Genomic DNA, 16,041 nt, shown 5'->3' on the forward strand with positions numbered 1-16,041 from the left:
AAACATTAGACAAAGCTCAGATTCGGAAGAAATTCCTAGGGATAGGCATAAAATGATTTTTTCTTCATCTGTGGTTTGCTCGGCCAAACTCATCAGAGAACAACAGCTAAAATACAAATCCACTGGCCTAGGCCCTTTTCTCTCAAAAATGGGTGTATATCATCATAACTCTGTTTTTTCATTGTCCACTTTTTATACAAGGCACACATTTCAGTCATAAATAACTGGTTTGCTACACAAATGGACTTGTGTAAAGTAAAAAGGGAAAGTAAAAATACTTGTATAATTTACTTGTGAGGCCAATCACCAACAACAACAAAAATAAAAACGCTCCTCTTATATGGACTTTTAAAAGATAGCTAGGGACGGTGTTTAATGGTACTCTGATCATTTCTTTATACTCCTCCATGATAAGAAAACGCTGTTTGACATATATAACTTCCAAACAGAAGTATTTGCAAATTTGTTTCAGTAGAGCAAAGAGAGATTGAGCTATTTAAAGGAAAAGTAAAATTCGCAGCCTACTAACGGTGAAAAACGTAATAGCAACTTAAAACCATCCTTTTCTATACATCAAAAAACGTATATATATGTAACATATGGGAGGGAAAGACTAGAGCTTTCTGGTGTTTTGTTACTGTAATAGGATCGATATAGGATGGCTATAGAACGGTTTAAAGGTAGACTGAGAATGAAGTAGTTATAATTTGTGACTGTTTGTTATTGAAATGTCTCAAGTATAACGTTAATACACAAAATGCCCCCCTTGTATGTCCTCTCCTTGAATTAGCTCAATCCTCGAAGTGAAATCATCTAATAAGCCCCTACCTTTGAATACCAGTTTTAGAAATTCATAATTCTAGTCCATTATTGACATCATATTCAAAGTAATATGAAAATAAATACCAAAGTGTATAAACGAAACATTTTCAAAATGTGCCAGTTGCCAATATTGAATTCTAAAATGTTACGATTCTTAAAGCAACAAACAAAGTACTTTAGAAGTCGTGTTTCAGATAATTCTTAAATGCAAAACCCCATTTAAGCCCCCCAAATAAATTATAATAATAATAAAACAAATATTTATACAGGACAAACACTTCAACAATTACAACATTGCTGTTATCGCTGTGTGTCCTGTGCCCTAAACCTTAAATGAAATTGAAAGAACATTTATTACATAAAAGCCATTGAAAAAATCTTACAAGAATGAAATCTATGAAACCTGATGTCAGATCGAGATGAAGTATTGTTTGTTACGCCAATAATGTCATGTCACACAAAATGCATTTTAGGTTTTTCAATAAATTCCTTGTATGTCTCTGTCTGACGGATGTCTAAAGGTAGCTCATTGTACAATTAAGCACCCATGTTCAGAAATGACTTTTGTGCATATTCTTTTTTAATACTCGTAGTGTGCAGTTGTTATTTCTTGTTTCCTTTTCATGCTCTATCAAAGTGAAATAATTCCGAAAATGTTCACAAATATCTTTGTCCAGGAATTTTTGCACAAGTTTGCAGGCTCTCATTTTATTCGCATTTATGGGTGACATGAGTCCTTGGTTTGCTGTTTCATCACCATAAACTATTTTCAGTGATCGAGAGTGGAATAAGGAAAGACTGCTTATTTGCGTGTTTGTGAGCTTTAGTTGTAACATACCACAGCAAGTAAATGTTGGAAGAATCATGGTATGATAGATCGTACTTGCTGTAGGATTGTCCATGCACGATCTTAATTTTGCCAGTAGTCGCAGTCTACCAGATGCACGCTTGAAACATTTGTCAAAATGGGGGTTCAAGTTGAGTATGGTATCCACTTGAACGCCAAGATATCTATAAACCGTTATGTTGTTAATTACTGTTGGGATTGGCGGTGATATTGTGACTTTGAGTGGCTCGTTTCGCTGTTTCGCAATTCGTTGTGCTGTTCCAAAAAGAATCGACTCTGTCTTGACTTTCTTCAGATTCAATATGAGCTCATTGCATCTCAGCCACTTTGAGAAATTGACAATGTTATTTGATACTTTGTTTTCAATTGAATCCCTTGTTTTGCCTGCGACATACAACGCAGTGTCGTCCACATATTTTAGAATTCTTGAATACTTCATGACTTCTACAGCATCATTGAAAGAGATGAGAAAAAATAGAGGGCCAAGAATTGAACCTTGTGGTACTCCTGTTACCAAGACCTGCTCATTTGACAGACAACTGTTGAATGCTACCATCGCCTTTCGAGAGTACAGGTAGTCGCTGAACCATTCCAATTCACTGTCTTCTATTCCGTAAATTGAAAATCTTTTAAGTAGTATGGCGTGGCCTATGGTATCAAAGCCTTACTAAGGTCAACAAAAACTGCTCCAACGAGCTGATCCTTGTCGACGCTTCTTCGAACAAGGAGCGAAATGTGTTTGCTATCTTGCTTGGGTCTCTTACTTTATCGCCATTAATTTCGAAAGATTGAGGAGTTTGTTTGTCGCTCAACTTGGTGGGGTAAATTGATTTTAGTGTTTTCCAAAACGCATTTTGATCTGTTGAATTATATTGCATCTGTTAGCCCTCTCTATAAACGTCTCAACATATTTATCCCTATGGAGCTAACTCAAAGATTTATAACTTAAAGATTTAAAGGCACACTGTCTCGCCAGTCAACCGTTCAAAGCAAGCAACAAGCTTACAGTTCATACAATAATTTATGATCAAGAAAACATCGAAAACTAGCCTTACGTTGCCGATTGAATATGTAACAATAGATCCACTGTGTAGTCCAACAAATAGGAAAATTAACTGGTCAGCAAAATGGATCTGGACATTGTGCCTTTAAAGTAAGTAATCATTTTCCTATTTTATTGTTAGTCTGAAACATCAATCCCCTCCCAAGGAATTAACTTCATTGTAGGTTTGTGCTTCTCTGGGAGACTAACTTACTAAAAATTGGGGGGGGGGGAGGGGGGTCGTGATAGCTACATTACTGTGCAACTTTGTAATTGATGTCTTAAAACAACATCTACTTTCAAATATGATAAAAAGCTAGCAAAATTACGTTTTACTTGTTGAGCATAAATGATATTTAATATCATATGCTGCAAAAACATTGTATAAAAATCTGGTTTTCTGAAAAATCTGTATAAAAAACTATCAGTCAGCAACAGTTGAACTCGCTGCAAAGGAAGAAAGAAGGTTCATTGGTATTATGAAGATAAATGCAGTAGGATGCATACTTAAAAGTAAGAAATTTGACGAAATTATGGAACAGTTCTTAGAAAAGCCAAGAATTTGCTATGAAAAGAATTCTATCAGGGTTCATAGTTAGTTGCAAGATTCATAAATTCAAGATAAATAGAAAGAACTGATTTGAAGAATAAACTTAAGTACTGCATAAAACTATGTGTATATTACATTTGCAATATTATTAGAAGTCACATAAAAATACAATAAAGAGCCTACAGTTTAAAATACAGGTCCATAGTTGACTGCTTGCTGCTGTAACACTGTACAAGACCCATTATCATAGATAGTTTTTCTTATAGGATTCATAATTTTTGGGAGTGCCTTGGGGTCATTGAACTGTTCAGAGATGGAGTAGGCAAAGGAGCCTAGGTACAAGGAAGAAGATGTGGTTATAAGGGGACTGGAAAGGAATGAAATGAAACACAGTGAGTAGATACATTCTAAGGGGTCGGCAACAAGAAAGATAGGCCTAACTGGTTAGAAAATGAAAGTGCGAAACAAGCTCTGCGTATGGTAAATATGAGTGTTATTATGTTGTTTGGAAAATACGAGTGCTTTGTGACAAGACTGCAACATTTCTAATTGGGTATCACCCTACTGCTATCATTAAAGCCAAAATCTAAAAAAACCAGTTAATTTATAAGTTTCTGCTTCGAGCTTTCTCATCAAATGCAAATCTAGTTTTCTTTGCACTTGTTCAAAACAGATATTGTAAAGAAACAATACACGTTGGCAGAGATTTTAAGATGGAAGTTACATATATGAAGCAGAAAAAGAAGTTACATATATGAAAATATCTTCATTCAAGTTATTCCTCAAATCCCAGGCTTCAACAAAGAGACTCCTTCTACTTACCCGTAGCCCCTTCATCGAGGTTGAATGCTGGATTATAACAGGACAAAACGGCAGGAGAACTGGTATCAGAAATTGATACACTTGGTAAACTAGAACAAAAAACAATTTATATACTAACGAAAAATTTTCCTTACGCTTTAAAGAAGCACTATTTGCTATTGCATAATGATAGGGCAGAAGTAGACAGGGACACTATGTATCAGAAAAAGATACTTTTACAAATATTCTAATGAGAACACCACTAGGAAAAGGGACATATCTAAAGAAGATTAGGTACAAGTGCTCTTTGTGCCCCCGGTCCTAGCATTCTACCAGTGAGAACCAGTAGGTTGCAGAGAGATGCCTGTAGTAGGGAGGTGCTTAATGAAAAGAGATGTCTTTAGTAGGGAGGTGTCTAATGTAGGGAAATGTCATTCGTAGGGAAGTTTCTATTGGAGGGAGATGTCACTGGTAGGAAGAAATCTAACGTAGGGAGATGCCTGTAATAAGGGCTATCTTTTATAGGGTGGTCCCTTTAGTTGGGGTGTTTTTATTATAGGGAGATGTCGGTGGTAGGGGCTATTTAATGTAAGGATATCTAATGTCCTCCCCTTACCCAATTAAGAAATAGTTATTTAGTCACTTGCCAGGATGGGGAGGTGGAGGGGAGGAGGGTGAGGAGAGACCAATTTAAAACAATTAATTTATCAAAATATCTTACGTGTTGATATCGAGGTTGCTATATAATGGCGGTGGTGTTGCAGTAGCTGTGTTGTCCCATTTATAGATTTCATCATATCGAGGAGGAGCAACTATAATCAATAAGAACATAACATGATACATGGTAGTTGTCTAGATTTGACATCACACTTCCAAAAACTTGTGATTGTGCATCTTCCTATAAAGCAGCTAAACTAGATAAAAAATATTCCATGCAGAACCAACCGGGCAAAGAAATAAGATTCTTCAAGCAAACCCAGAGAAACCAGGGCAGGACTCGAGCTCGTGAATTAAAGTCATTCGCTCATAATTTCTTCTAGTAGATAAATTATAGAACTTCCTTTCTGTTACCACAGTGGTGTTTCTTTAACATTGAAAAGAGCGAGATAGTGCAGATGAAATTCAAATCCCGTTAAAACGAAGAGAAATTTGCATAGGTCAACTCATTCGAGTGCTGTATACAACTAATTCGACTTATTACGAAACGACAAAGAGTATTGAGACACTCCACCACCTGTACCTACCGCCATGCAAAAGTTGCAGGGCAATATGGCAAATGATATGAGCGGTTCACAATTAGCTAGACATGCTTAATGAGTTATTAGCCAACTTTAAACAAAATAATTAATTAAAACTAAAGTAATAATAAAGATAGAATGTTATCTGCTAGGGGGAATCACCTGTGTGACCCCCATTCTAAAATTGCTTTACCCTATATTCCTTATAAAGAAATATAACAAAGTTCTAACCATTTGGCAGTGGTATGAATGCGATTGGGGGCGGCGCTGAAGTGTTTTCTGAAAAAGAGAGAATGGTTTAGAAACATAGTGAAACAAATTAGCATGTAAGACGATTGGTTATTCAAGAATGTAAGAGATGAACCCTGGGTAATAGGAGTCACAGATTGTCGAGCGCTTAAACAGAATTCCAAGCAGATACGCGGAGAAGCATCTAGCTGAAGGAAATGTCTTCTCAGATAGACGGTCCTCCGCTTCACCACTCTTATCTTCTATTCCGCAGTAGGACTTATGTGGCTATGGTACCAAGGGTAATAGATATGATCCTTTACGAACAAAGCGAACTTGGTTGTCAAACATCCCGGTCATACATGATTGTTGCAACCACGACGCCTTGCTTATTCAATCAGTGTCAATGAAAATTCAGTAATAAATAAAAAATACTCTGTTTATGCCACTCAATAAACTTCCAAAATGGACGCGTAAAGTGGCAAAAAAGAGGCGAACTCTCTTTAAATTTCGACTAACACTGAGTCCTTTTTAGCATTGATAGAGGCCAATGTTTGGTGCTAAGTGCAGTACATAAACATCGAAGTTTCTATATATCGCCCTGAACTCCAAATATTGACTTAATAAATGTTCTCAGAAAGAAACTGGCAATAACATATATATTTATATATATATATGTATATAAACATTTAAAAAAAATTAATTACATCTGTTTTAATTGTGCAAGCAAGTAAACATTATAATTCATTATAGCCTACTTCTGACAGTCTGGTTATCATCTGTTCCTAAAACTGGATCCGAGTATCTCCGTCCATTTTCGCTGGATTCCTGTCGAGAATGACTCGCCGGTGGAGGAGTTGCAGAAGCTGCGGGAGGCGCGCGAGCCGCCGGAGGTGCAGGAGCAGAGGTAGGTGCATTTCTTTTCTTTGCGACACTAGCTCTCCAGCAGCAGAAGATAGCGACGATAAGACTCACAATCCCCGCAATCCAGGCCTTGCTTTCGCCACGACATGACAAATTTCCTGCAAAGTGTGATTAATTACTAGGAAAATTCTTCATCTGTTCTGCAGAGTACCGAAGTGATGACGTCATAAATATCAATCTTGGGATTTTTCAATGTTAACCATTTATCCCAAAAGAGCACTAAAGAGCACTATATCCCAATAGTTCTAAATGTGCTCTAAAAGCTCATTGCTCTAAAATATGGCTCTAAAATCAGTTGAATGTTTTACAAATTGGCTGAGATATGGCCACAAAAGCAGGGGCTCTTTCCCCATCAAACCTCTGTGTGATTTGGTCTTGGTTCATAACTTTATGAACAAAGCCAGAATAGCCATATCTCGCCCAGTTTTGACATACCCAACTGACTTTGCAAATTGGGATTATGTTGTCATAATTTAGAAATTTTAAAAATAGATTTTTATGACGCCAAGGATAAAAAAGGGAGGCAGAGAAGGTTCGTCTATATAGGCGTTTCGTTCCATTATCATACCATATAAAATTACCATATGTAATTATCATGTAGAATTATCTAACATTGGTTTCACACATAATTTTGTAATCTAAACTAAAGCAGCCTTTGTTCTGGCTAGGGTTGAAACAAAAAAGGGATAAAATTTATCTGTTTTAAGATTGAGTCAATGGGAATGCCAGTTTGCTCGAGGTTTGGGGGTCCCTGGGGCGAAATCGAAAGAAGAGGCCATCCCCCTGCGAGCGTAGCCAGCAGAAAGTTATTCTTATCCTTTAGATAGGGTCAGATAAGCAAAAAATGTTTGCACTGAAAATTTCTTGTAGTTACTTTTTGCAATCATTTAAAACTTTTTACCATCGTTTGATTTTTGCTACATTTTATCAATTCCATTCTCAAAATGGAATTTATTACTTTATAAGGCCCCGTAGACCTCTAGGACCAGGGGCAACCCCCATTGCCCACCCTCTCGGAGGCCCTGAGAATCGGCGTTAGAGAATTTTAACAGAAACCAAAGCATTATTTGAGAGAAATTTTTGAGAGAAATCAGTATTTGCGCCATTAGTCAAAGCATTTTCCTGTAAAACGCTCTTTTGTGTGTCCACTAATGCAGAGGTGAGTTGTAAGATATAGCAATGTGTAAATAAAGTAAAGGCAGGCTCCTCGACGGTCTCAGATCAATGGAATTCTTGCGGCAAAAAGTCGATAAAAATGTTGCAAATAGTCCAGCCCGTTTGAGGTTCTTACCAAATGGCCAATTTTCTATAATAACTGAACTGCTCAGTTTAGCTTGCGATTTGTTATAGGTAATGAACAAGATTTATCTTTCCCGAAACAACAAAAATCAATTATGAAGAAATTTGTCAAAAAAGGCCAGGGGCTGCCTTTCCCATATTCTGGTATCCAAAAAATGACTTTAATATTCGCCCCCATTTAATTGTATTTTTTTAGAATTCCCACCAGGTCATTTTTTACCCCCCCCCCCTATTTTACAAAAATTATGAAAAAATACACAGCCCCCTGCTTATTCCACTCCTCTACGGAAGATAACATTAAGCACAGAAGATTACATATAATGCTTTCCTTTGTATTGACTCTCTTCTGGATGATTATTATCTTCACGAATTTCAATTTTGGCTTTTTCAAACGCTTTTAAAACTTTATAGTATCATAACTAACCCGGCACTGAGGAAATTTCCAAGGAAGCTCCAACGAAATAAAATAGAATACCTAAAATTTTAAAAAATTAAAAACCTAAAGAAATTGCCTAAGTTTTAAAATTGCCAAGAAAGCTGACCATTTCTTAGTGCGAAGCTTACGTTGAATATTTGGGTGAAAGCATGTTTGGGTGAATTTTTGAGGTTTTGTTTGTAAGCTTCAAGCTTGTTTATGGTTCGACCAGTAAACATTCAATTTTGAATATTTCTGATTTCAAAGGGGGACAAAGCTGCTCCAATTCTACCTTTGGCTATACCCAACCTTCTTTTAAAATGACAATCAACAGTTCGGGATACTTTGAATTACTGGACTGCGTAACAAATGGAAATGAAACAGCAAAAATGGAGTAGACTTTACCTTTAGTCCACGGACGAGAGGCTAAAATAAAAAGTAATGTAAATTAAATTGAATTTTGCTTTGATACTAATTATGAAATAATCAAGACAAAAGCTTGCAAAACTATCTACATGAAGCAAAAAAGTTTGGGCAAATAATTTGAAAAAATGTTCTTAGACGCATACAACAATTTTCGGAAGAAGAAAATTTCGGACAATAAACTACGATGAAGATTCTTTTCAAAGTTTCCTAGGTTTTTCAGAGAAAGTTCTTCGGCAAAAATGTTTTTTTACTTTCTTAAATACATCTTGAAATTCATATTCATACTTTGATTTGGGCGAGAAAACAAAGCGATTTCATGAAGAAATTATTCCTTTTTGGGAACCAACATGTGACTTCAACCATACTTTCGAATACAAATGCATATATAGGCGCAAGAGTAACTGGGCTTCTGTGTATTCTATGTAAATCACCAGAAGATTATCAGAGGAATTTGGGATTGCACTCATCAAACAATTAAGCGATGATAGCATAAAGCGTGAAACTCAGAGTTGCAACTTTAAACCTTCCTGTTCTACACAAACAATAAACATAGAACTTATACAGGAAGGGAAGCCTTTGTCATTTTGTACAAGGTTAACATCGGAGCAAAATACAGAATTGTCTTAGAAAATCAACGCTTTCAAAAGTTTTATAACTTAATCAATTATATAAATTAAATGGTTTAAATCTTAATGAATTCCATTGTCAAAATTGTAGAATTCAAGAAATATGGTTGCTACAAAATTCACCATGGACTTGCAGCATAAATTTTAAATGCATATTTACGAACGAAATTAAGAGCCAAATATATCAAGCACCAAATAAAGAAATACAAAATTCGTATTTTAAGAAAATCTTTGATTCCTTGCCAGGGAACCAAAAGAGCATGCGTAGTAATGATCAAGCTCCATGCGCATGCTCTTTGACTCCAAGAGAGTTTGAGGGGTGCTTCACTGATTCAAAACTTTCATCCGTCTTACAATGAAAAATCCAGTCTCTGTACTATGCTAATGTTTTCCAAAACATCATACAGACACTTCTTCTTTTTAAAAAAGATACCTTAAACTTTGTCCAGCTTCGATATTTTTTAGAAATTTTAGGTTTAAGCCTGAATATATTTTCAGAATATTCTTGTTTTATTCAAGTCAATCAGGGGAACATTACCCGCCCTTGAATAAAAACCACACTTTTCGAATAAGAGATATGGCGGCCATGCAATTCTTTGTTATGAACATCGCAAAACAGGCATCTGGAGGAAAATTGGACACAAATATGCGGGCTGAGGCTGTGCATGAACTCTTGAAATGATTCCGAGCTTGCATATTCTCACAATCAATATTCTTAAAAAAAGAAAAATGGCAATAAAAATTACCTCCTTTTTGCGCAAAAACTTGAACTTCACAGAGAGTGAGAGAAGTACTTCCCCTCAGAGAAATGAAGACAAAACGACCCCGCCTTTGAGGTTTGCATTCAAACTCAAATGTAACCCCTTTTCCAATTTCACCGACAATGTATCGGCACCTGGAACAAGAAAATCAAATAAGATTTAAATATTTATAATATAAATCATTGTACATTCCTCTTGAAACAACCAGAAAAATTTTGCAGAGGCTATTTTTTTGATAATTCTGAGGCTCGTGTGCTACATAAAATAAATTCGATTACTAAGGCAACTCAAAACAGCAGCTGGTTTGAGTCTGCAGCTGGGCATTTTCTTACATTATTCTTATTTATTTCGCACAGAACTAAGAGTGCACAGAAATAAATGATAATACGTCTAGTCAACATTTTTCATTGAATTTCAATACAGAAGATACTTAAAAATAAGGTCTAAAGAAACATTCTCAAAAATATGTTTGAAAATACAGATTAGGCTACTGAGGAGTGAGGGAAGGGATAAAGACTATTGTCTCTTCCAACATAAAGACCCATTGCAAGAGAAGAATAATTTAAATTATTGATCAGAAGCTTGCATACATGGCATTTGAAGTACTTGAGCAAGGATTATCCCCGACTCGTATCTCCACCATTTGCAGCCTGTTTGAGCAGCAATCCCCCCGGTTTGTCAATGAAATCTTTCTGACAACATGACGATCCGACAAATCTACCATCCACCAAGGGTTATGCTGTCGTTTTGTATGGGTGCACGTTCCATTGCGGAATATCGACGAAAAATTCCCATCTACCGCCATTTGTGCTCCACCGAGACATGCAGCTTTGTTGATACATTTAAAAAAATTGGAAGACTGTTTTGCTGGCTTTTGCAATGCAATATTACCTAAGAAATGACCAAAGAATGATTCTAAATCAAATACAGCGATAGACTTTTCAAAGCATTTCAAAGTTTAGGGTAATGCCGAATGAATCACAAAATTTTCTCCAACTAAACAAACAACGTAAAAAAAATGAAACCTGCCGTTTCTTAGACATGGTTGTCAATACTATCGAAATGAAGCAACAGCGCCCCTCCCTACAGCATGGATGTTTACCAAGGCTTCCCCGAATGGGATTCAGCCTTCTCAAGGACGCTAGAGAGGGCGGACGGTGGGCAACCGTCCCGTTGTTTTTTGACAGAAGAGGCAACGGGGATAAAAATGCCCTTTTCCTAGGAGTGTCCTTTTGTTATTGTCAAAAAATCTGACTGTAGCAGTGGCGGCGCCAGCTACTGCCGAGTGGGAGGGTAATGGGCGTGGCCAGTGAGACCACGCCCTAATCGCCTCGTCTCAGTGCTTTGTACCAGGTCAAATTTGCTTAGGAAATATGATCTTCCTCTACCTAGTGCTTTTTAACCTGTTTTTAGACGAAATATGTAGACCATGTTTCGAAAAAAGTGGTATGGGGGGTAATTACCCCCCCATACCACCCCCTGGCGCCGCCACTGCTGTAGTGCCTTATTCATGACAAAATTTCTCAAAACTTGTAAGAACGTTTCTTAAGACAGCAGTAAGCCCATTTTTTATTCTATGCTAAAATAATAGGCCAAAATACCGAAGATTTACGTACTAGGTATGAAACATCTTATTCAGTTTAGACCACAAAACTATTATCAAAGCGTAGAATAGTTTGAAAGATGACATTTCATATACTTCTGCAATGGTTACTAAGCTATGATTTAATCACTTGAATCAACAGCTTACTGGGACAGTAATTTCGGCATAAAACGGGGGTATCTTTGAATAGTGGGGGCCATAGTCATAGCCGGGGAACATTTATCACGTCACCAGATGGGACTTTAACACAAGCATTCCTGAAGTTTTGAAAACAAATGAATAATTTCTACCCCCAGAATCATATTCTACAAACTACATGAAAGCTCAAAAGAAAAAACCTCGGTTTCTTTGTTATTATTTTCATAAGTTTTATACATTGTATTTTTAGCATAAATACTTGCACATAATTGGCAAATGTTTTCTCACTTACCAGTAAGCTTTGATGAAGGAAAAGTGGGGATCAAATCTATCAAATAGAAAGTATACCAGTAATCAATTACTGCAGAATTGAAAATTCAAGATAACAGATAATTACACATTCACAATGCTAACATAAAAAACTTCCCTATCTAGTAGAAGCAAGATCGTGTTGTTTCCTACAAAATAAACAGAGGCGTGCCAAAGAGCCAAAGAGGGGAGGTTGTAGCAAAATAATTTATTTATAGGTCGTGATACTAAACCAAATATTTCCCTCTTCTATGGCTAACAAAAACTTGCAGTACTAACCATCAATAACAAAAACCTGTACTTCCACTAATGATAAATATCCGCTTGCCAATAGCTGAATAGAGACGTAGCTGCCTCTAGCCATGGTTGAACAGAAAAAGTCTTTGGTTTCACCCTGGCCAAATGAACCACTGTGAAAGGCGCAGCTGAAAAACAGTGATAGAATAAAGTTTTTTTAACTTGCTAAAGCCACCAAAAAAGATTGACAACATCTCAAAGAAATAGCTTTGACCAAATATAATACAACTCAGCTAAAGAAATAAACAATAATTTTGTACATTTTGTTTATTTAAGATTTTTGTTCTTGATATAAAAACCCGATAAATGCTAGGGATAGGTGAAATTTAAAAATCCAATCTGCTTTGTAAAACCTTAGTGAGATTTAAACTCTATTCCCAATAAAACAAATTTACTGGAAATATAAAAAACAGAACAATTTTTTGATACCAATAAGTGAAGGTGTGAAAATCAGAAAACCACACATGAAGCAATGTAGGCCATATTCTCAAGATGCTCAGAATTTAAAGAACAAGCATTGAGAACAGAAATAAATAGTGGAAAAATTATGAAGAAATTTTTTCATCATATACCATTGGCACATAATGTTATGTTATAAACAAAGCTTGCAATTAAAAAACCATTTTTATTCAAAAGGGGCTGCTAACCATTCACCCCAGTTTACCATTACTTAGAAAATATTCTAGCACCGTGTTTATTCTAGAACCCCCCCCATTTATTGTTATTTGGATCAAGAAATTTTCCACCCATCCTGGTTATTTTTCTGTTTATTCTGAACTTAAGAGTAGCTGCTTGCAAGCTTAAACATTGTCTTTTCGACAATCTTGAACTCAGGCCAGCAAAATGGGTCTGCCAAAATGACACAGAATGTTGGCTTGAGTATTTAAAGTGATTTTGCTAAAAAGAATGAAGTAACTGTAAAGGCTTGGAAAATTAATGGGTAATAGTTTGAATAGAATATATTGGGAAGAGAAGAGCTCAGAAGGTGACTCATTTTGAATTGCTCCTTTTTGAGTTAATTTGTAACACCACAATCATGCCTATTTTGTATTTATCGAACCACAGACCAAAGGTGCATGAGAAAAATCTAGAAAAACAGCATATAAAGCCTATTTTAGCCGTCAATTTCAGAGCAAGAACATCTCCAGGAAAAAAACAGGGTGTGGTTCAAAAACTTTTCACCTTCTGAGCCTTGCCTAGGCTTTTGCCCTGGGGCCCATTCCACCTAGCAGCAGCCCTGATTGTTGACATGGCTTTGAGAATATTTAACTCTGACTTGAAGAGTTCTTAATCTACTCCAACAGTAGTCTTTTCAGCTTGTTATTCTCACATACTCTTTTTCTCTTTTCTCTCAAGTGTAAGAAAACATAAAGAAATTAACACTTCTTACTGCTTATTGTGTGCATGGCTTGGAGAATATCCAACTTTGACTTGAAGCATTCTTAATCTACTCCAACAGCAGTCTCTTCTACTTGTTATGCTCACATACTCAATTGTGTATGTGTCCATCAACTCTACACGCCACCATGGTTTAGTTTGAAATCCTGTTTGTGAGCAGAACATGTTTGAACTATTACCATCTACCGCTATTGATGGTACACTTCCATTAAATGTTGAAGATTGTTTTGTTGGCTTATTCAAAGCAACATTTTTCAAAGCTATAAAAGAATACAAAATATCAAATTAGAGATAATCTATTGAAAGGAAAGGGGGCTATGCAGCTCCAGAAATGGACATCTTTGTTTTAAAGCCAAGATAACTGGGTATTCATAAGTTGTGATGTCATAAAACCTTTCTTTTCAGAATATTTTTGGTTGACCCAAATTACCTGAAAGACTATTATGAAAGACTTCTAAATGTTCAAAATCAGCTGTTATGTGTTGTCTGAAAGAACAGGTATTTCCTTGTCAAATTACCTGTAATTTGATCAGATCTAAATTTCATGAACAAATAAAAATAACAGTAATCAATTAGCAAAATTTAAATCTTTCTTTGGGCACATATCACATAAATTTTAGAATTTTACAGCTTTCTCGTGCCTGTTTTGTTGGCAAAAAATAGAAAATTCTACTATTTACAGATTTGCTTCATGACGTCATGCTTCTGGACTCCTGGAAGAAGTGCTCATGGTGGCAAGAGTGCCATTGCAATGAAATTTATAACCAGCCACCTAACATGGGCTCCGACAAAGGTTGAAAAGTGGGGGGGGGGGGGGGGGCAAGGAGGCCCTGCCTAAACCTCCAAAAATGTTCAATTTAGTATAGAGTGAATTTTAAACATTCCCTCCTGGATTTTGTGAGACAGATACATTGTGATAATTTGTCAATCCCCGCCGGGGAAACCCCCACAGACCACAGACCTTAGGCCCTGCGCTCTCATGGTAGCCAAAAATAACTGGGTCCCTGCAAATATTTTTTACCCAAGGACCCACAGGCCCTAAAACCACAGGCCTGAACATTTTTTCCGGCACGGCTGACCCAAAGTTATAGGTAAACATTTAATGGCATTTTTATGTTAAAATTATTTCGAGCCTTGGCAACAAACAACATACCTATTGACCTTGATAACATGAAGATGGCCGCAAAATAGTAGGAAAGACCGGTGTAAATATTCCTCTTCATCACTGATATTCCGATGCAGGCTCAGTTTATCCTCTAAAAACACCAAGTTTCTCTTTTGCCTTGTTGAGAATGAAGTGTGAACGTGCCACCTACACTACTACATAGCTACAAGATTTTGCTGATACGGCGAAATGTTCCCACGGGAGGCGTGTTTTCTGCGCAGTGGTAATAACAAAAAACAGTTGCATAACATTGAGTTGTTACCATAGAAAACAAATACAGCAAATCCTCGAATTAGCCCCCCTGGGGGCATATTTATTTTTGATATTTTTGGATGGAGGGTTATTCGAGGGGGCTTATACGAAGGAGATTTTCAAAATTATAGTTGACATCAAGAAGACATTATTAATAGACCTCGTTTATCTTAGTAGGAATTTCTTTATTAACGTTTAATTATTGATTACCAAAGGTATGAATTATTGTGGTAATTCAATAAAACACCAAAGGCAATCTCATATGGCAACAATCAACAAATCGAGGGGGGCCAAATCGAGGATTTACGGTAGCAGCGGGGCTTAATCGGGGGGGGCTTATTAACAATTTGTAGTTCTAGGGTGGGGGCTTATTTGAAGAGGGGGTCGCAATTCGAGGATTTACGGTTCACTGAGGGCGAGCTCCAGAAGCTGCTAGCAACTACACAAAAATATATACCACATACATTGCTTTTTGGCCTTGTTGTTTGAATGAAAATTAAAAGTTGTATCTAACTGGTGTAATCCCAAGGAAGGATACACTGGGATGTTCCGGACAGGGAATCTCAATGGTGCTTCCTTTGGTTTGGGATTGATTTCATTACTTGTACTTGTACAAATACTTTTTTAGCTGCCACCCTTAAATTGTTCTGATTTCTTTTATAGATTTATAAGGATTATTTCCTTGGAATATCTGAAAAATTTAGGAAACTTTCCATTTCCTTGAAAGAAAACAGCAATAATTTGTCACACAATAATTTGCTCCAAATGTTTTTGAGGAGAGGTCCAGTCCCCAACACCCCAATAAGTTACAGCCCCAGTCATGACATAAACAGAAGTTAGTCACTGGCTTTCCCTTATGGTATCTTGTAAATTGGCACTCCCTGGTGGTAAAACGGTTGT

The 16,041-nt window shown here is 36.5% G+C and overlaps 1 protein-coding gene across 1 annotated transcript; it reads right to left on the reverse strand.

Annotated features, from left to right (window-relative positions):
- Positions 1 to 628: 628 nt before the first annotated feature.
- On the reverse strand, positions 629 to 15,961 carry LOC135681005 (uncharacterized). The gene is made up of 12 exons (XM_065195257.2): positions 14,878 to 15,961; positions 13,717 to 13,984; positions 12,309 to 12,454; positions 12,013 to 12,048; positions 10,570 to 10,870; positions 9,965 to 10,113; positions 8,572 to 8,592; positions 6,287 to 6,550; positions 5,532 to 5,579; positions 4,784 to 4,874; positions 4,084 to 4,172; positions 629 to 3,158 (listed from the first exon to the last, which is right to left on the reverse strand). The coding sequence occupies exons 1-12, from the start codon at positions 14,945 to 14,947 to the stop codon at positions 3,136 to 3,138; spliced, it is 1,506 nt and encodes a 501-aa protein (XP_065051329.2). The 5' UTR covers positions 14,948 to 15,961; the 3' UTR covers positions 629 to 3,135.
- Positions 15,962 to 16,041: the final 80 nt, after the last annotated feature.

Source organism: Rhopilema esculentum, chromosome 18 (assembly GCF_057945365.1).
Source record: "Rhopilema esculentum isolate cy_ngs chromosome 18, ASM5794536v1, whole genome shotgun sequence".
NCBI lineage: Eukaryota > Metazoa > Cnidaria > Scyphozoa > Rhizostomeae > Rhizostomatidae > Rhopilema > Rhopilema esculentum.

Coding starts and splice junctions, on each gene's coding strand:
- LOC135681005 (XM_065195257.2), bottom strand. CDS start 14,947: ATGAAGAGGAATATTTACACCGGTCTTTCCTACTATTTTGCGGCCATC. Junction 12,455..13,716: donor AGCCATGCACACAATAAGCA/GTAAGAAGTGTT, acceptor ACTGTTTTTCAG/CTGCGCCTTTCACAGTGGTT. Junction 4,875..5,531: donor ATTCATACCACTGCCAAATG/GTTAGAACTTTG, acceptor TATTGATTATAG/TTGCTCCTCCTCGATATGAT.